Source organism: Psammomys obesus, unplaced genomic scaffold (assembly GCF_907164565.1).
Source record: "Psammomys obesus unplaced genomic scaffold, mPsaObe1.curated_primary_1811, whole genome shotgun sequence".
Lineage (NCBI taxonomy): Eukaryota > Metazoa > Chordata > Mammalia > Rodentia > Muridae > Psammomys > Psammomys obesus.
Window position 1 is genome coordinate 724,455 of NW_026590412.1, and position 20,778 is coordinate 745,232.

A 20,778-nucleotide genomic window follows, 5' to 3' on the forward strand; every position below is an offset into this window, starting at 1 on the left:
ACAGCCTACCGGAGAGGGAACAGAGAGTTCTGCACTTCGGATTCCTTCCGCAGACAAGAGCTTCAGAGCCTGGTGCAAACGGCAGGGCCCAGCGCGGGGGGTGGGCTCTTTTATGTTCCCAACCAATGGGCAGAGGCCGCTAAGCCTTAGTTTGGATAAAGGAGACGCTTCTCCCGCCTCCAACCACGTGATCCGCCTCTCCAACCACTGGCCCCGCTGTGCGCGGACTCCGCCCCCGTGACGTCTCACTGCTCTTGCATTGGCCCACTGCTGGTTCTTTTTCTGTAGACGCTCAGCGGCCTCCCTGAAGACAATGTCCGCCCCTTTGCCATGCCCCCCAAGCCTCAGAGTGCTGGCCGGGGCGGGGCCTAAGGCGGAGAGGCGTGGCGACGCGGCCAGGCGCGGGTAAAGGGCCTGCCTAGGAGCGGCGGGAGCCTTCAGGAGAAGCGCGCTGCTTTGCTCTTGGCTCTTACTCCTCCTCCCTCCGCAGCCCTCCACAGTCACCCCGGAGACCGGCCCTGTTAAGCTCTCCAAACTAAAGCTGACTGATTTCCATGGCAGCCGCGAAGAAAGCAGTTCTGGGGCCATTGGTGGGAGCAGTGGACCAGGGTACCAGCTCGACACGGTTTTTGGTGAGCCCAGGGTGACATCTCCTCAGCTCCTGAACTGGGACACTAGCTGGAGGACGGAAAGGCGCGGTGTTCCGTCCTCAGTCCTCTCTTCTTTCTCTCCTTGGCCCTGGCTGCTGGGGCTAGAGGAGGGGAGGCCAAACAGGGGACCTACCATTCTGAGGTTGCCCTGTCCTGGCCTGGGGGCATCTTGGCCTTCCAAGACCAACCTCTCAACAGAGTTGAAGAGTCTTAACCTTGGTGGTGGACATAGGTCACATACCAATGGGGAGATTCTTTTCCCAAAGAGAGTGAGTACTCTTGGAGCATAAACGCAAAGCAACCCAGGTGCACTAGGGGACAGGTGGAAACACTGACACTGCTGCAGTCTTTCCCAGGAGCTTTTGGCCTGCTAGGCACAGGAAGGACGTCCTTGGATGGAGGTAAAGCTGTGTCATGGCTGTGGTAACCCAACATAGCGTGCTTTCGAGCGGTAGAACGAATAAAGTATTAGAGTGATGCATTGTCATCCTCTTCCACAGAAATTGCAGAGGATAGACTACTGAGTGGGTGGCAGAACAAATTAGGAAACAGAAACATTGCAATTATTTTATGTAATCTTTAATTCATTCCAAGAGCTTAATAACTTTGCCTATTACCATCAGATATTTATTGACCCTTCTGCTTGACTGTTTAATGTGACAAGGCAATTCTATTTAGTATGCATGACTAGAATTTTACCATAAAGACATGCTTTTAAAATAACTCTCTGCTGATTAGTTTTGCAATTAGACCGTTTAGCTTTCTTTTCGTTTTGTTTTTTGAGACGGGGTCTGCCTATGTACCCCAGAAATGCCTGGAACTCATGCCTCCTGACTCAGCTTGGCAATCATTGGGATTATAGTTGTGCGCCACTACTCACTCACAGCTGGGAAACTTGCTTTTTAAATGATCTAGCATTCCGTTCAGTGAGATCATTTAGAAGTAATTTAAGTGAATAGAGTGCTCATAAAAGCCCATGCGTCAGTGACAATTGACTAACCTGGAAAGTTGATGTAAATATTTAGTGATGAATTAACTCCCTCTTTATTTATCAAACATAATTTTTTCTCAGTTATTTCCTTGTGCCTGTAGCATGGTAAGCAGGCACTCTACCAGTAAGCTACACTCCAGCTCTTCCTGTATTTTATACATATGTGTGTATGTATGTGTGCGGTGTGTGTGCCTGCACACATACACGTGTATTTTTTTTCAACTAGCACTTGGCTAAAACCTGCATTGTGTTGTGATCGTGAGAAGTCTTTTTTTGTAAATTCAGTCCACTTTCAATTTAAATCTTACTTAGTGACAACCCTGGCTTGAGTTTCCCAACCATTGTTTCACATCTGCATTAAAAAAATTTTTTTGGTCGCAAAAGGTAGGTTTCATTTTCATTTTGCCTTATATTCATATAAGTGTTTATAAAGTAATCCTTATTCACAAATAAGATAGTCTGCTTAACTGGATTTGATTAACATATGAACTACAAAATCATCATTTTCTGAGCTTATTAAAACAATCCATTTACTGAAAATCTAGACTGTTTTTTTAGTATTTATTTTAATGTGTGTGTGGGTATTTTGTCTACATGTATGTCTATAATCCATTTGTGTGCCTAGTGCTCGAGGAGTCCAGAAGAGGGTGTCAGATCTCCTGGAACTTGAGTTAATAGACAATTGTGAGCAACCCTGTGTTGGCAATCAAATGAAGGTCCTTTGGAAGAACAGCTGGTGCTCTCAGCTGCTAAGCCGTCTCTCCATGAGCTGATTATTTTAAGACAATATCTTGCTATGTAGCTCAGGCTGTTCATAAATTCAGTATGTAGCACAGGGTGGTCTGAAACTTGTAGCAATTCTGCCTCAGCCTGTAAGTACTACAATTATGAGCACAAGTCACCACAATTAGCCAGGCTGGTTGAATTTTGAAGGCTCAGTGGATGGATAAAGGTGTTTGCTGTCAATCTTAATGATCTGATCTAGATCCCTGGGACCTACAGAGTGAAATGGGAAACAACTCTCACAAGTTGTCCTCTAGCCTCTGCATGTGTGCTGTGGCATGCACACACACCATGCAAATAAATGTAATAAAAATAATTTTAAAAATTTGTCATGCTAATAGCTGTAGGGGCAATAGTGTACCAGGTCAAGGAGATGACAGCTGTCACTGCAAATGAGGAAGACAAGCTCATTGATACTAGATCTTCCACTTACTTTACTAAAAGCTGGTGCTTTAGAGTCTTTGGCAAACATTCCTGCTTTTTTTCTCCTTCTCCCCCCCCCCCCGCCCTTTGAGACATGGATGTCCTGGACTGGCTTTGTAGACCAGGCTAGCCTTGAACTCACAGAAATCTGCCTCTTCCACTTGAGTGCTGGGATTAAAGGCATTCACCACCACACCTGACTTCTTAGTACTGGTGAAGCCAAACCAAGCATGCTAATTGTTTCCAAGTTTGTATAGCCTTTGCCCTATATGAATGTGAGTAAAGTATTTGTTAACTTTAGAGGTTTCCTTAGGAACCAGCCTGAATAAGCTGGCCTTCATTTTGATCTTCATAGTGTTACCTATGTAGTCCAAGCACTGCAGGTTATTTCTGGTCCTTCATATTTTGTTACATAAAGTCATCTTTTTACATTGATAGAGAATGAATTTATATCAAATTCATAATGTTCTAATCATGTGTCAGTTTGTAACATGAACAACATTAAGTTTCAGAAGCTGGGTATGGAGGTATATGCTTGTAATCCTGGTAGGTAGAGGCAGAAGGATGAGAAGTTCAAATAATCTGCCATTAGGTCAGCCTGGGCTATATGAGACCTATCAAAAACAACAACGAAACCAAAACCACTGCCAGGCATTCCTGTCACATACCTTTAAATCCAATACTTCTGAAGCAGAAGCAGAGTTCAAGGCTAGCATGGTCTATAGAGTGAATTCCAAGACAGATAGGACTACACAGAGAAGCCCTGCCTCAGAAAACAAAACATAACAAAAACAAAAACAAACACCAACCAAAGAAGAAAAAGAACAAACAGAAATTATGTTACAAACTGGGAATGTTGATCATTGGTAGAGCACTTACCTAGACTATTTAAGGCCCTAGGTAGATACTAAAAACAAATTTGGTTGCATTTATCGGGCTCTCTATGAGTGTGCTAATTATGTTCAATTTCAAAAGATTCCTCCCTGCATGGAAAAAGATGTATAAAAATTAAAAGTCAGATGTGGTGCCTTATGCTTTTTTATTATGGTTTTTTTTTTTTAGATTTATTTTTATTTGTGTATGTGTGTGTTTCACATGTATGTGGGTCCATTTGGAGGACAATGAGTTCCTGGAGCTAGAGTCCCAGGCATTTGTGAACTTAATGACACAGGAGATTGGGACTGAAGTTGGGTCTTATTAGAACCGTTAAGCCATCTCTCCGATCTGATGGTACACATTTGTAATCCCAGTGCTTAGAAAGCTGAGGTAGGAGATTGGTGAGAGTTCTCTGGGCTATTCAGTTCTAGGCCAACTTGAGCTACATAGTGAGACCATGTATCAGAAAACAAAAATAAATAAACAATAACTAAAAATAACTGTTAATGGAGAACACTGTCTATTCCTTAAGAAACAAGTATTAGAAAAATGTTTCAAAGGCCAACTGGGAAAACTTGGGAATGGTTTAACAAGGTAGTGTTCCCTTTGGTTATAAACTGCTCCCTGGGGAATGAAGATAGGGGATCTGCTGAGTAAGTGCTTCAATCATAAGGTGATTCCCAGGAGATGTTTCTATGTTACTGCTCCATGTTGTAATGATGACTCAAAAATAATTGCTTACATTCTCAGGAAAGGGTACAGTGTGTAGGGATTGTTATAGAAAGCTCACAAAGGTAAAGAGAATTACACAATCTAATTAGTCTTAATTTAATTTGCATATTTAAGTTATTAGAGACCAATAACCCTCTTAAGCTTTGTTCTTCTCTTATTAGGATAAAAAATTATTAGTATTAAAAATATATTTTTGCTTTTTCATCCAAAGTGACTGCCTCTTCCCCTATGTCCCATATCTCTTTCTTATGGTTCTCTTCTACCAGTAAATAATAGTTCAGCAACTATCTTAGTAGTTTTCCTCAAACCTTAATCAGATCTTTCCCCTCTTCCTATAGCACTTATTTACTTTTTTTTTGTGGTGCTGAGGATCAAATGCAGGGCCTCACACATACTAAGCAAGTGCTCAACCACTGAGTTCCCCATCCCAACCCTGTACCTCTTTCATACTACTATCGCTAGCCTTATCCCCATTACCTCTGTATTTAATTATACACCTGTTATATTTGGAAAAGGGGCCTCTATGCAAGCCCTGTTCATTCTTGTATTCCTTAAAAAGTTTTAATCATCAGTATAGCAAATAAACTTGTGTTTTGTTGACGGACAACAATCAATTTATTTTTTTTAAAGAGTTATTTATTGGGGCTGCCGCGATGGTTCAGAGTTTAAGCGCACTGGCTGATCTTCCAGAGGTCCTGAGTTCAATTTCCAACAACCACATATTGGCTGATAACTGTCTATAGTGAAACCTGGTACCCGCTGCTAACATGTAGCAAGAAAGCTTTATTTTACATAAAGAGTGTACTATCTGTAGGTCACTTGCATGCCAGAGGGCATCAGATCCCAGTGTAGATGGTTGTGAGCCACCATGTAGTTGCTGGGAATTGAACTCAGAACCTCTGGAAGAGTGCTCTTAATCACAGAGCCATCTCTTTAGCCCAAGCCACCAGTTTATTAAATTGAGATATTTGTTATTCTTTGTTTTCTATGAAACAGGTTGGTTTTGAACTCACTGTGGAATAGGAATGACTTTGAATTCTTGATCCTTCTTTCTCTACTTCCCAAATACTTAATATTACAGGATATTATTACAGGTTATATTATAATAGCATATCTGGCTATTACATAGATTTTAATTTTTCCTTAAGAGATCAAAATGACTTTTAATTAAGGTTTTCTTTCATACTTGCCAAAAAATGTATAAGCGTTCTCCTTTTTTTGAGACCAAGATCCTGTCTCACTATGTAGCCAAGACTGAATCCAAACTTGCAGCAATCCTCCTGCCTGTGCCTCTGGATGGCTGAGATTACAGATGAGCTACCACACCAAGCCAAAAAAAAAAAAAAAAAGTAAAGAAAAAAAAGAAAGAAAATATTCGAATTTGATCATTTTCTTTGATTTTAGTAGTAGACCTTCCACTTTATTTCTTTTATTTTATACATGTAAGGGTGTTTTGCTTGCATTCTTGTATGTTTACCACATGTGTATTGTGTCCAGAAAAGGCTGTTGGATCCCCTGGAACCAGAGTTTCAGATGACTATAACCTACCATATGGTTGCTAGGATTTGAGCCTGGATCCTCTGGAAGAGCAACAAGAGCTCTGAACCACTGAACCATCTCTGTAGACCCCAACCCTTTCATTTCAATCACATTTCTTTGTTTGGTTTTTTGAGACAGGGTTTCTCTCTGTAGCCTTGGCTGTCCTGCACTCACTTTGTAGACCAGGCTGGCCTCTAACTCATCCACCTGCGTCTGCCTTCCCAAGTGCTGGGATTATGGGCATGTGCCACCTTTCCTGGGCAATTTGTTTCTTTAAAAATGTTTTTTTGCATTTTTATCTATTTACTGTGTGTTTGTATGTGTGCACATGCACATATACTCAGTATAGCACTTGTGTGGAAGTCAGAGGACAACTTGAGAGTCATTTTGTTGTTATTTAGGTTTTTCTTTTTATAGCTCTGGCTGTCCTAGAACTCTCTGTAGACCAGACTGGCCTTGAACTCAAAGATGCATCTGCCTCTGTCTCCAGAGTGCTGAGACTAAAGGCAGATGCCACCACCAGAGAGTCAATTATTTCCACTGTGTAGGTCTGGGGGGGGGGATTGAACTAAAATCATCAGGTTTGGTGGCACACAACTTTACTCATTTCCCCTACCCACATGTTTATGTCTTCATTAAGTTGTCAAAAAACTAAGTTTTGGGATCCTGTGAAAATGTTTTGTACTAGAGGAAAATTCCCAACTTGTCTGATAGGAAATTGAACCTGTGTTGGCACATGGTTACATAGGTTGCAGAGTAGGAACTTCTTGGAAAGAGAATTAGTGTAACAGGTTTTAAGGAGGGGCAATTTCTTTATGAGAAAGAAGTTTCAGCTTAAGCAGTCAACTTCCTTCTTTACTTTGCTAACTTAATTTTTTTCCCTTTAAGTTAAATGTTTACAAAAAAGTCTGGAAAGCATTGTGAGTTACAATATGTCAGGGACAGAGTTGAGAACTTTCCTAGCCTAATGTCATTTGATGAGATATTATAGATAGTATTCAGGGAAGCACCTTTATATGGGTGGTGAGATTGTGGCTGAGGATTTGAAGATTGGGCCCAAGGTCATAGAATAGCTGGTGGAACAAGAATTCAAGTCCAAGTCTCTTATACTCTGGGGCAGATTTTACTAAGTACTGCCATGAGAATAGAGAAAGATTGAGGAAGGACTCCGCCAGTCAAATGTCACTTCTAATTATAGGATTATAGTCATATATGAATGACTTATCCACCAAAAAATATTCATTAATTGTTTTCACAAGATATGAATAAATACCACTTTGAGTAAGTACTGCAGGTTACTATCATTTTGTGAGTCAGGTTCAGTGGGCCCTGGGCAGGGCTCAGGTGTGTCACTGTGAATAATGATTGTGTAATCATTTTGTTCCAACTGCCAGTATATATGAGGAATGACAAGAATTGTAGTTCCGTGCTTACCTTGGCAAGAAACATTGCCTTGGTCCCAGTTTTCTCATTATGCTTAGAGATCTCAAAAAGCTTATGGATAGATTTCCCTCTTCCTTCCTTTCTTTCTCTCCTCTTCTCCTCTCCTCTCCTCTCCTCTCTTCTCTTCTCTCTCCTCTCTCCTCTCTTCTCTCCTTTTCTATCCTTTCTTTTGGTAGCAAATACCTGTGCATGATGAGTCTTGTCACTGTCCCCTAGGATTTCATTGTTAGAAAATGGTGTGATAATACATGTCTGTAATCTCTTCTTTTGATACCAGTGCCAAAGAACTGCAAATTGGAGGCCAATTTGGGCTATGCAGCAAGATCTGTCTTTAAAAAAAAGAAAGAAAGAAAGAAAGAAAGAAAGAAAGAAAGAAAGAAAGAAAGAAAGAAAGAAAGAAAGAAAGAAAAGGAATAAATAAAAGAAATATTCTAATTTCCTTTTTTCTTTCTTTCTTATTCAACACATTTTTTTGTTTTTCTTTTTTTTAATGTTTTATTTATTTTATGTATATGAGTGCTCTATCTGAATGTGCACCTGCATGCCTGAAAGGGGCATCAGATCACATTATAGATGGTTGTGAGTCATCATATGAATGCTAGGAATTGAACTCAGGACATCTGGAACAGCTTCCAGTGCTCTTAATTGCTAAGCCATCTCTCCAACCCTTGTTTTTCTTTTTCTTAACTGGAGATTGGGCTGGCCTGGAGCTCACTATGTAGCCTAGGCTGGCCTCATACACATGGTTATCTTCCTGTTTCACCTTCTTACATGTTGCAATTACAGGAATGAACCACCCTACTTAACTCTTAGGAGCTTTTGATTTTTGAACTTGAAGGAATAAGCTATATCTTGTTTCTTTCCTAAAGGCATGTAATAGTCACTTACAAGAGTAAGTGCATGAAAGGAACTTGGGACTGAGATGTGTTGACTGAATAAGAAACTCGGAAAATGTAAAATTTGGCCACTATCTATATTAGATGTCTGTATTTGTCCTGAAGTAAAAAATATTTTGTAGTACTAGAGACCAAGGACAGGGCCTTGTAAATACTAGAAAGGACCACTGAGCTACATGTCTCACTTTACAAATTTGTTTTTGTTTCTGATGACCTTATGCAACCTGGGCTATCCTCAAACTCAGTATGTAGCCAAGGATGGCTCCTGATTCACCTGTCTCTGCTTCCCAAATGCTGGGATTGCAGATATGTGCCACCACCCCCAGCCTACAATTTCATTAATATTTTTATTACATATAGTGTGTCTGTGTGTATGTGCATGCATGTACACACTTTTTGAAACTTGTACGTATGGGAGTTTGTTCTGTCATTCCATCGTGTGGGTCTTGAAGTGACCTCAGGTAGTCAGGCCTGGCAATAAGCACCTTTGTACCTGAACCACTGTACCAGCACACTTTGACTTTAAAAAATATATTTTTATTTTATTTTGCATGTATGGGTGTTTTGCCTGCATTATGTGTCTGTGTACTATATGGATGCCTGGTACCCACAGAGGCCAGAAGAGGTCATTGGATACCCTGGAACTAGAGTTAAAGATAGTTGTTGCATTGTGGTTGCTGGGACTTGAACCCTGCTCCTCTAGAAGAAGAAGTGGGCCCATTTATCCAGCCCCTGTTTTTTGTAAAGATTTTATTTTACTTCTATGTGCATGTTTCTGTATATGTGTCTGTGTGAGTCTTATAGAAGTCAGAGGAGTACCACTGCTAGGTATATACCCAAAGTTTGTTCAAGTACACAGAAGGGATATTTGCCCAACCATGTTTATAGCAGCTTTATTTGTAATAGCCAGAACCTGGAAACAACCCAGATGTCCATCAACGAAGGAATGGGTACAGAAATTGTGGTATTTTTACACAATGGAATACTACTCAGCAATCAAAAAGGAGGAAATCATGAAATTTGCAGGCAAATGGTGGGACCTAGAAAAGATCATCCTGAGTGAAATATCCCAGAAGGAGAAAGACAAACACAGTATATACGCACTTATATAGACCTATAAGATATGATAAACATAATGAAATCTATACACCTAAAAAAGATAATCAAGAGAGCGGACATGGGGTAAGATGATCAATCCTCGTTTAGAAAGACAGAGGGGATGCGCATTGAACATTGACAGGAGTCTACTGAGCGCATTTGAAAAACTAACTAGCAGTGTTTTCAAAGCAAAGACTCATGACCAAACCTTTGGCAGAGTACAGGGAATCATAAGAAAGAAGGGGAGTTAGTCTGATGAGGAAAGGATAGGAGCTCCACAAGGTCCAAATATATCTGGGCACAGGGTCTTTTCTGAGACTGACATGCAACCAAGGACCATGTATGAATGTAACCTAGAACCTCTGCTCAGATGTAGCCTGTGGTAGCTCAGTAACCAATTGGTTTCCCATAGTGAGGGGAACAAGGACTATTTCTAACAGGAACTCAATGACTGGCTCTTTGGCCTCCCCACCCCCCAAGGGAGGAGCAGTCCCGTTAGGCCACAGAGGAGAGCTTTGCAGCCAGTCCTGAAGATACCTGATAAAGCAGGATCAGATGAATGGGGAGGAGGTCCCCCCTATCAGTGGACTTGGCAAGGGGCACGGTGGAGATGAGGGAGGGAGGGAGGGACTGGGAGGGATTGAGGGATCGGGACACGGCTGGGATACAGAGTTAATAAAATGTAACTGATAAGAAAAAAAATAAAATTCAAAAAAAAAAAAAAGAAGTCAGAGGAGGATATAACATCTCTTAGAGCTAAAGTTATCCAATGTGAATACTGGGATTCCTAACTCTTGTTCTCATGATTGGGCACCATGTGCTCTTAGCTACTGAAGCATCACTCTAGGCTACAATTTCATTCAAACTGTTTTAAAATTGCATTTTATTTGGTGTGTGTGTGTGTGTGTGTGTGTGTGTGTGTGTGTGTGTGTGAAGGTCAGAGGATAACTTAGCAGAGTTGGTTCTTTCCTTATAACATGTAGTCTCAGGAATTGGACTCAGGTCCTCTGGCTTGGTAGCAAATGTCTGTACTTGATGAATCTTCTCACCAACTCCTACTATTTCATTGTTATGACATGGTATGATGGTACATGTTTATAATCTTCTTGTGATACCAAGGCAAGAGGATTGCAAATTAGAGGCCAATTTGGATGATGCAGTAAGATCTTGTCTAAAAAAATTCTGTGTTATCTTCTGTGGCATTAGACCAATAACACTTTTCTGGTCAGTTTTGCAATGTAATACATTTGTGTCTAGTATTTTTACTTCTGGACATCCAAATTTGTAAAACAGTTTTCTTATTCTGTTTTTGTTTTTGATTTTTGACATAAGATTTAATGTGATGCAGACTGGCCTAGAACTGGCCTTGTAGATGAAGATGACATTGAGCTGTTAGTCCTCCTGCCTCTTCTGCCACCACATCCAGCCTACATTCCTGAATACTATCTTAACACATAGTAAATTTTAATGTACCATAAAAGAGTAGGCTGTTGGAAGGATTGTATGGGCAAGAAGAAAATGAATATGCATGTTTATGATGACAGGGCTAACTAAATTAGTCATAGGATGACGGAAGCAAACCTACAGGACACCTAAGTGAACATGTCATCTTTCTATGACTCTTTACAAGTCAGGGAATATATACATCAAAATGTTTCAGTGAATTATTGTAAAGCTTTTAAAATAATAATTTTCATTCTGCAGTTAATATTATTTCAGTGTCTTTAATTCTAGCAGAGGCAGAGGTAGAAGCAGACTGGTCTCTAAAGAGAGTCCAGGACAGCCAGGGTTACACAGAGAAACCCTGGCTTGAAAAACAAAAGAAAACAAAAATCTCTGAACTTGAATAGTAATTTAGTTATAGAGGTAGAATAGAGATTTGGTGACTTTTTTAAGGGTTTTTTGTTTTTTTGGGTTGTTTTTTTTTTGTTTGTTTTTGTTTTTTTGTTTTTTTTGAGACAGAGTCTCACACAGCACAAATCTCTTAAATTGCTGCATAGTTAACACTGGCTTTGAAATCAAGATCTTCCTGCCTTTTACATCCCAAATATTAGGATTACAAGTATGTGTCACATTGTGCAGCTCAGCTCTCCTTGTCATGATCTAATTCTGCTTCTAGCATTTCTAGGTAATGCAGTAATCAGAGTAAAATCTACGTAGAAGGAGAAATAACAGCTGTAGTATTGGAAACAGCAACTAGATATATACTATACTGTATCTGCACTATACCAAATTCCTTTCTACATTAACTTTTATGTACACAGGGCTCATATAGTTCAGGCTAGCCTTGAACTTACTCTATAGCTGAAGATAACCTCAAAGTTCTTCCTGGCTTTGTTGCCTGTGTCTAGAGATTCTAAGTATGTACTACCATTACCACTGTATTATGTGTGGGACATTGAACTCAGGGCTTTATGCATTCTTAGCAAACATTTTATTATTCATGCTGTATTCACATCCTTTATGTTAACTTTTTTCTTGCCCTCTTTCTCTTTTATTTTTTTACCTTTAAAAAAGTTTATGTGTTTGGATGTATAGCCTGTATGTATATATGCATACTTGGTACTCAGGGAGGCCAGAAAAAGGCCTCAGATCTCCCGGAATTAGAGAAGCTTGTGAACTCATGTGAGTGTTGGACACAAAATTCTGGTCCTGAGGAGATAGTTCAGTTCAAGCATGCAAACCTGAGTTTGATCCTCAGAACCTATCTAAAATAGTCAGTATTCTTAATCACTAAGCCATTTCTCCAGGCCCAGCCCCCTTATTGTTTTGATACTGGGAATCTAAATCACGACTCAAGCAAATGTTTTACCACTGTATTATACCTATAGCCTCTCCAGAAGACAATCAAATTGAGGAATAATGTCGAGAGCTAAATGATTTATCTGCTTGTTATTTTTGGGACACAATCTTATTTACCCCATATGGCCTCAAACACAATATGTAGCCAAGGATGGATGACCTTCAACTCCTGATCTTTCTGCCTCCACTTCCCAAATTCTGAGACTATAAATACAAACCACCATATCTGACTTTCATTTATTTTCGGTATTTGTATATTTTATTTATTGAGACAGGTTTTATGGTCTCAGGCCGGCCTGAAACTCACTATATAACACAGGCTGGACTCAAAATCACAAGAATCCTTCCCAGCCTCCCGATATGGGATAATACATATGATCTTTCATACCTAGGTTTAGGTTGTTTTTATTCAGACTGTTTTGGTCTGTATAGCCAACCTTAGGTTTGGTCTAAAATTCTCATACTTGCTTTACTGGGATTACAAACATGTATTACCACGACCAGCTAGCTATTCAGTCTTTTCACAGATGGAAAATTTGTGAGGCTCAGAAAAAATGAAAATCAAACAGCTGATGTGGACAGGGCTTAATCTCTCCAAGCTTTGTATGCTCCAGGCCCTGTGCGTTTTTTGCCTCTGATTTATGCCAAACATGAAGTTTTTGTTCACTTCTCTGGCCCACATGAAATTCTAAGAATAGATATTTCTTTAAACCAATGGCCTGAATGAACAATAGGAACAACTGATTGCTAGGCATCCTTACTCTGAGCCAGAGCAACACCTCAAATGAGCATTGTCTAAACCGAAATTTGGAATTTTATATTTTATATTCTATCTATATCTATATCTATATCTATATCTATATCTATATCTATATCTATATCTATATCTATATCTATATCTATATCTATATCTATATCTATATCTATCTATCTATCTCTATCTATCTATCTAATCTATCTAATCTATCGAGGCAGAGTCTCACGGTCTTAGGCAGGCCTGGAACTCAGTATATCACATAGGCTGCACTCAGATTCACAAGAATCCTGCTCCAGCCTCCCAATTGCTGGGATTATAAATAGAGTCCTTCACTTCTGTATTTTTTCTGCCCTGCAACGACTGTATATGCCCTCCCCTTTCTCTTGTAAACACTGTCTACACATGCTAGCCAGCCACACATCCTTTCCTTTTTGAGCCTCTGTACTTTGATTTCAAGTCTCTCAGTACCAACTGTTGCTGCTAACCTGATAGAATCCTCTTTATGTCATACTTGTTATTACTGTAGGTATAATGTAGTGGTCCTGGGCCCAGCCTTCCCTCCCTCTATTCCTATCATAAACATAGAGCACATTGTGTACTCTCATCCACCTCTGCACCCTACACACAGGGACTTCCTGCCCCATGTGCCATACTTATGTTCAACCACTTTAGAATTTACCTCTTCTGGGAGACCTTACATGACTCCCACATGTCTGCATGAGATGTGTCTTTGTCTCTTAGCAGTTCTACTTGTATCACTACCATGGGATAGATGATTAAAAGTAGCAATGATGGTAGTATGATGTCAAAGTAGAAAAGCACTGTGTTTGCTGTGATTAAAAACCTGCCCAAAGCAACGTGAGGAGGGAAGCGTTTATTCAGCTTATGCTTCCATATTGCTGTTGAAGGAAGTCAGGACAGGAACTCAAGCAGGGCAGGGACCTAATGGCAGGAACTGATGCAGAGGCCATGGAAGAATGCTACTTACCTGGCTTCCTCCTCAGGACTTAACTCAGCCTGCTTTTTTTATAGAACCCAGAACCACCAGCCCAGGGCTGGTGGCATCACACACAATGGGCTGGGCTATCCTACATAAGTCACTAAGAAAATCTCTACAGGCTTGCCTACATCCTAGTCCTATGTAGGCATTTTATCAGCTGAGGCTCCCACTTCCCTGATGACTCTAGCTTGTGTCGAGTTGCCATAAAACTAGCCAGCACATACTGAATGGATATTGAGAAAACTGATTCTTAGCAATTTGTCAGCATTGTCTAATCTGGCTCTCTTACCTGGTAAATATGAGTATAATGTATTAGAGCCACAGGTTCCAGTTGGTAATGTCTTTGGTTTCATTTTAAAACTCTGTTGTTAACTTCATTTTTTTTGAGGAACTTGAAGCTAGAAGCTGAAGTCTACATGTGAACTGCAGGTAGGATCTAATCCACAGGCCCATCTGGAGGTTTTTTTTTAATTTTTTTATTAATTATACTTTATTCATTTTGTATCCCCCCATAAGCCCCCCCTCCTCCCCTCCCGATCCCACCCTCCCTCCCCTTTCTGCATGCATGCCACTCCCCAAGTCCACTGATAGGGGAGGTTCTCCTCTTCTTTCTGATCTTAGTCTATCAGTTCTCATCAAAAGTGGCTGCATTGTCCTCTACTGTGGCCTGGTAAGGCTGCTCCCCCCTCAGGGGAAGGTGATCCATAAGCAGGCCAATCAGATTATGTCAGAGGCAGTCCCTCTTCCCATTACTATGTAACCCACTTGGACACTGAACTGCCATGGGCCACACCTGTGCACGGGTTCCAGGTCATCTCCATGAATAGTCCTTGGTTGGAGTATGATTTTCTGGGAAGTTCCCTGTGTTCAAATTATCTTGTTCTGTTGCTCTGCTTGTGGAGTTCCTGTCCCCTCCAGCTCTTACTATTTCCCACTTCTTACATAAAATTGTTTGTTTGTTTGTTTTTTGTGGTTTTTTTTTTTTTTTTTTTTTTTTTGTCTTTTCTTCCCATCTCTTGAAAAGTCCTGGAAAAGCAATAAGAACTGTCTAAAAATGCTGGGCCATACCGCAGGTTCTTTGGCATGTCCCATAACCTCAATATGCTTTGGTTTTGTTTGTTTTTCTGAGACAGGGTCTCCTGGAACCCAGGCTGACCTGAAATTCATGGTCCTGCTCTTCCTTTTAAGGTGCCTGTATTACAGGTGGCAGGCTTGACAAAGGCTTCTGAAATCACTTTGGAAAAAAACAACCTGTAACAACCAAGTAGCATTCTTGCTACTAGTAATGTTATTTATTATTGCCTTTTACCATAAAATTCCTTAAGACTCTGAACCTAGATATATGTGAACAATAATGTACTGTAGACCTCCTAGCCTTATAAGACTATTGATCATTTTATTTTTTTCCTTATTCTTTCCCTCCCTCCCTTCTCCCCAGCCATTCTCCCTACTATTATTTTTTAGAAAGATGCTCTTATTGAGCCATCTTCCCAGTTTATCTTGAAAGACCCTCACACTATAGCCTAGACTGGCCTGGAACTTACCATGCAGCTGAGGCTAGCTTCAAAATTGTAAGTAGTCCTCCTGTCTTAGTCTCCCCAGTCCTGGGATTCCAAGTATGAGTCACCATACCTCACTCCTGCCATTTTTTGTTTGTTACTTACTTTGAAACAAAATCTCACTAAGTATCTTTTGCTGGCCTTGTAAATCTTGTAGGAGGTTGACCCCAAACTCAGAGGTCTGCCTGCCCCTATTTTTCAAGTAAGTGCTGGAATGAAAGGCATGTATCACTGTTTTTGACTATTTATTCAGACAGGGGCCGTAGACCAGCCTGGCGTTGAACTCTTGATCTTCCTGTCAATAACACTTAAGTGTGGGCTGTAGGTTTATAGGTATATATACCACTACTTTTTTAGCTTCATGCAGTTCTGGGTATCAAACCCAAGGCTTATAGTACACGCTTGGTAAGCAGTCCCACCACCTAAACTACACTAGCACTCTACCATCTCATTTTATCCATCATTTCCTTTTCTTCCCCCCTTTTGTCTTTTTGAGATGTTTATTTATTTGCTAGTTCTCTAGATGACCTGTAATTCAATATCTAGATAATCTAAGACCAAGCTAGCCTCAAACTTGCAGCAAGTATCCTGCCTCTGCCTCCCCATTTATTACATTATATATGTGAGCCTCCATACCTACCTCTGCTATTCTTAATTCATAATTTTTCTGCAAGTAAGTACTTATAATAGAGCATATATTCAGATCATCAATGAAGGTGCAATATACCATTCTGTGTCCTGGAGTTATGTCAATAAACAAATCACAGCTAATTGAGCATACGGCCTAGGCATCTACACTAGTACTAAGTTGTAAATCATAAGATATGGCATGGGATTCTGTCAGGTATTTTTTTTTATGATGTTGAGTTAACCTTTGACTTGTAAGATATTTTATCTTCTCAAAGGATTTTCCTTCTTGCTGTATGTTTATCACTTCTCCAGAAAAAACTGGTATGTATTATGCCAAAGGAAGGAAGCAACTGGCTTCATTTTGCTGTTGTTTTTCTTAGTCTGCAATGGACAGGTAATTTTCATCCACAGGAATCTGAGACATAGAACTACTCTATGAACTAATTAGAAATTACTTTTATGCTATAATTACAGTAATTTGGAGAGTTGATTTTAGTTAAATTATGCATTCTTCTAAAACCATGCAATATTCTGCCTGTATTTGTGACTGCACACCAGAAGAGGGTACAAGATCACATTACAGATTTTTATGAGCTACCATATGGTTGCTGGAAATTGAACTCAGGACCTTTGGAAGAGCAGCCAGTGCTCTACTGCTGAGCCATCTCTCCAGCCACAGGTTTTAATGTTTTGTATCAGGGATCTGCAGTTGATGACACAGATGCCCCAGAGAGTGCCTAGGTAGCGGAGTCTTCCAGTTAGCCATGTCTCTACTTGCTGATAGGGCTCTATTTCCCTGTTATAAGAGCTTGATGAAGGCACCACTGCATCTCCCTGGAAAGGAATTCACAGCACTCAATCCTGCCTGAGCATCTTTCTTATCCAAGATGAATGAGAATATAGCAACTTTCTTATTCTTAATTTTTCAAGAAAGTCCATGCTATTATTTGTATTAATTTTCATTGTGTAAAGAACCATCTTGGTTTATTTATAGGTAAAGAGCTGCCTTTTTTTTTTTGACTCAACCTTGCTATGTAGCTCAGTCTGCCTTCAAACTCATGGCAATCCTCCTGCCTAAGTCTGCAGAATGCTGAGGTTACAGGTGTATACCACCACACCTGGCAGAAATTTCCTCATTTAAAAAAAAAATTATTCTGTATATTTTTTTCTCAAGAGAAATTCTCTTAAATGTATTTTCAGTATTTTTTCTTTAACACATTCAAACATGGGGGTAGGGAATTTTAGCTGTTTTTCACCCTCTTTGCCCTCTCTCATCTCTTCCTCCATTTTCTGCAGAAATTCTTCTGCCCATGAAGACCTGCTCTTACATTGCCTTTTATTTTATGTGTGACCTACTGACTTTAATTATAGTTGGTTTCATGAACATGCATGCCAAAACTGTGTCAGGGGTGGTAATGCCCTATGAGCCCCTCTCTGTCTGTGATGAAATGCTGACAGATGGAATCTGGTGTATTTTTTGTTTATTTGTTGTTTGTTTTGTGCAGGTAAGCACAGCTGAAGTGGGTTTATGAGGGCAACAACTATGTCTAGAAGACATCTTTTGTGCCATACCAGTCATCTTCCAGCTCTTTCATTGTCTTATCCTCTCTTCTCTGAAGATTCCCCAATTCTTGGAGGGATAGAATAGATGTCCTGTCATACATCATCACTTTTTTACTCTTAACACATTGATCACTAATGAGTCTCTGTATTAACTGCTCCCCCAACAGCTACCAGAAGCTTCTCTAATTAGGACTGAGGGCAATACTAATATCTCGGTATATTATACATGAGTTTTTTGGAAGTCAGTTTAATAACATGTCCATTTAGCAAAGCAGTAGTAATAGGTTCCCTTCTAAGCCTATACCCTTCCCAGCCATAGGCCCCTGATCAGGTTTACAGTACCGTCTCAGAAGATATTCTTTCATTTCTTTTTTAAAGAAGGATTTATTTTTATGTGTATAGGCCCCTGATCAGGTTTACAGTACCGTCTCAGAAGATATTCTTTCATTTCTTTTTTAAAGAAGGATTTATTTTTATGTGTATGTGTGTTTTGCCTGTGTGTGTACCACATGCATGCCTGATGTCCATGGAGTCCAGAAGGTGCCAAATCTCCTAGAACTGAAGTAACAGAGGATTGTGAATTGCCATATGGTTACTGAGAATGGAAATCAGGGACCACTGAGTCATCTCTCCGGCCCTCAGTTTTTGTTTTTGTTTTTGTTTTTGTTTTTTGGAGAAACTGTTTATACTTTTTTATAGATAGGATGTCACATTGTAGCTCAGGCAAGCCTCCAACTCTGGTTTCTTTTCCCTTATCCTCCTGAGTGTGAGTTCCCATCAGTCCTGGTTATGAGAAGTTATTTTTTATTTGACATTGCTATTTTGACATATTTTTATTTTATTTTATTTATTATTTTTCTTTTTTCAAGATAAGGTTTATTGTGTAGCCTTGACTATCTTGTACTCGTTTTGTAGATCAGGTTGACCTCAAACTTACAGCATCTGCCTACCTCTGCCCCCCTGAGTGCTGGGCTTAAATGTGTGTGCCACCATGCCTGACTACATTTTTATTGTTTGTATGTATGTGTTTGTTGTATCATCCTCCCTTCCTCTGTGTGTGTGTTTAGGAAGCACATACCTTGAAAGTAGCCCATTAGTGTACCTACACACACCCACAGAAGCCAGACAAAAGCATCAGACCCTTTGGAGTTGGAGTTACAGGACGTTATAAGTCAACTGAAGTGGCTGCTGGGAATCGAACTTGAGTCCTCTGAGAGAAAAGCAAGTGGTCTTAACCACTGAATCATCTGTACAGCCACCCACATTGCAATGTTTTATGATTCTGTCTGAAGAATAAACCAAACATCATTTTTGGTCATTTGATATGATTCAATATTTTCTATATGCTAATAAGAACTTCATTGCTTAGTAACTTCAAACAGATGTGATATCAACCTGCATTTTCATACTGATGTGTTTTTCAGGTTTTCAATTCAAAGACAGCTGAACTTCTTAGTCATCATCAAGTAGAAATAAAACAGGAATTCCCAAGAGAAGGGTATGTTTCTTAATATTTAAAGACATGCCATATTTATTGATTTATCTCACCTCATGTGTGTTTTAGATTGGTATAATAGACTTAGCCAATAGCCTCTTGAGAAGACCTGAGAGGATGTGATTGGTCAAGAAATAAAGCTATAATCTAGTAACTTAGCCAAAATGTCTTAACCATGGGTAGCTTAGGAATTCAGTGATGGAAAGCAAAGTATAAGTAATATAACAAAAACTATTAACTATCAGAAATTCTGCACTAACTCTGAAGTCATTTATTTCTATGTCCCTGTAACAGTGGCAAAATTATTACTTTTTAGGGGTTTTGCTTTATTTTTTTTGGTTTTGGAACCAGGGTAGTTTCAGTCTACAGACCAGCCTGGCCTAGAACTTAAAATGGTCATGCTGCCTTAGCTTCCCAATTCCTGGGATCTGAAATGTGAGCCACCTGGTTAATGAATGTCCTTACAAGGATAAATTATTATATTACTCTGTGAGGAATAAGAAAAATTTAAGAACATGTAAGGGAAATGTTTTTTTTTTATTCCTTTAGAATGTAAAATATAAATATAGTTTGCTTATCCTATTTTTTCACTTATGTACTAGGTACGTCTAATAAGTTAACTTATCTGTGGAAACATGTTAGATTTGTACTGAATTTTTGAGACTAACACATTTATGTTTTTGATCCAAAGATGGGTAGAACAAGACCCGAAGGAAATCCTGCAGTCTGTTTATGAGTGTATAGAGAAAACGTGTGAAAAACTTGGACAGCTCAATATTGATGTTTCCAACATTAAAGGTATTTCAATTATTTTCCTCATATAGTACATCTCGACCAGCCCCATTCATTAATTTATTCTTTCAGCTTATAATTGAGTCTTTATGCACTGCAAACCTTTTTTGTTAGAACTTGTGGGCACAACAATAAACAAGATTCAGTCCCTATTCACACAGACATTTTATTCTGAAGAACATGAGGAACAATAAAAGGAGACAGTACAAGTTCATTTCAGATACTAATAAATGCCATATCGAAAATTTAAAAACTGAGTGATATGAGAGGGTGTTTACCTCAGATTACAAAGGTTTGCCTCAGATTAAGTGGCCATCGGAGCCTTCTCTTCTCTGACATTTTGCTTACTTTTTTTTTTTTTTGTTTTTTTGCGGACATTTCAAGGGACTTGAGGGATCAGTCTTGTGACACTTTAGAGAAAAATATTTGAATAAAAATAAGCATCCCATGTATATGCCATGTTTGGTTGATATTCCTGGGAGGCATGCACTTTTCTGAAGAGAAAGGAGGAGGAGTGGATATGGGGGGATGGTAAGGAAGGGACTGGGAGGAGAGGAGAAACTGCAGTCAGGATGTAATATATGAGAGACAAAAATAATAATAAAAAAGTAAAATGAAAAAATTAAATAAAAGTTAATGGATCTTCTATTTATATGTTAGAAATTAAAATTGGAGTTTAGTCGTTCTTTGTTTTCTTTTCCCTTTGATTTCATTTTTGGTTTTTCGAAACATGGTTTCCCTGTGTAGCC

The 20,778-nt window shown here is 39.5% G+C and overlaps 1 protein-coding gene across 6 annotated transcripts in view; it reads left to right on the plus strand.

Moving 5' to 3' along the window:
* Positions 1 to 241: 241 nt before the first annotated feature.
* The window catches only part of Gk (glycerol kinase), an 87,581-nt gene continuing 67,044 nt past the window's right edge, over positions 242 to 20,778 (plus strand). Inside the window, exons 1-3 of one of the 6 annotated variants that reach the window (XM_055607324.1) lie at positions 242 to 632; positions 19,167 to 19,240; positions 19,929 to 20,035. In XM_055607324.1, coding sequence (XP_055463299.1) covers positions 555 to 632; positions 19,167 to 19,240; positions 19,929 to 20,035 — 259 coding nt within the window. In that variant the 5' untranslated portion in view covers positions 242 to 554. The remainder of the gene's footprint in view (positions 633 to 19,166; positions 19,241 to 19,928; positions 20,036 to 20,778) is intronic. The other 5 variants (XM_055607319.1, XM_055607325.1, XM_055607321.1 and 2 more) reach the window with 5 other exon arrangements.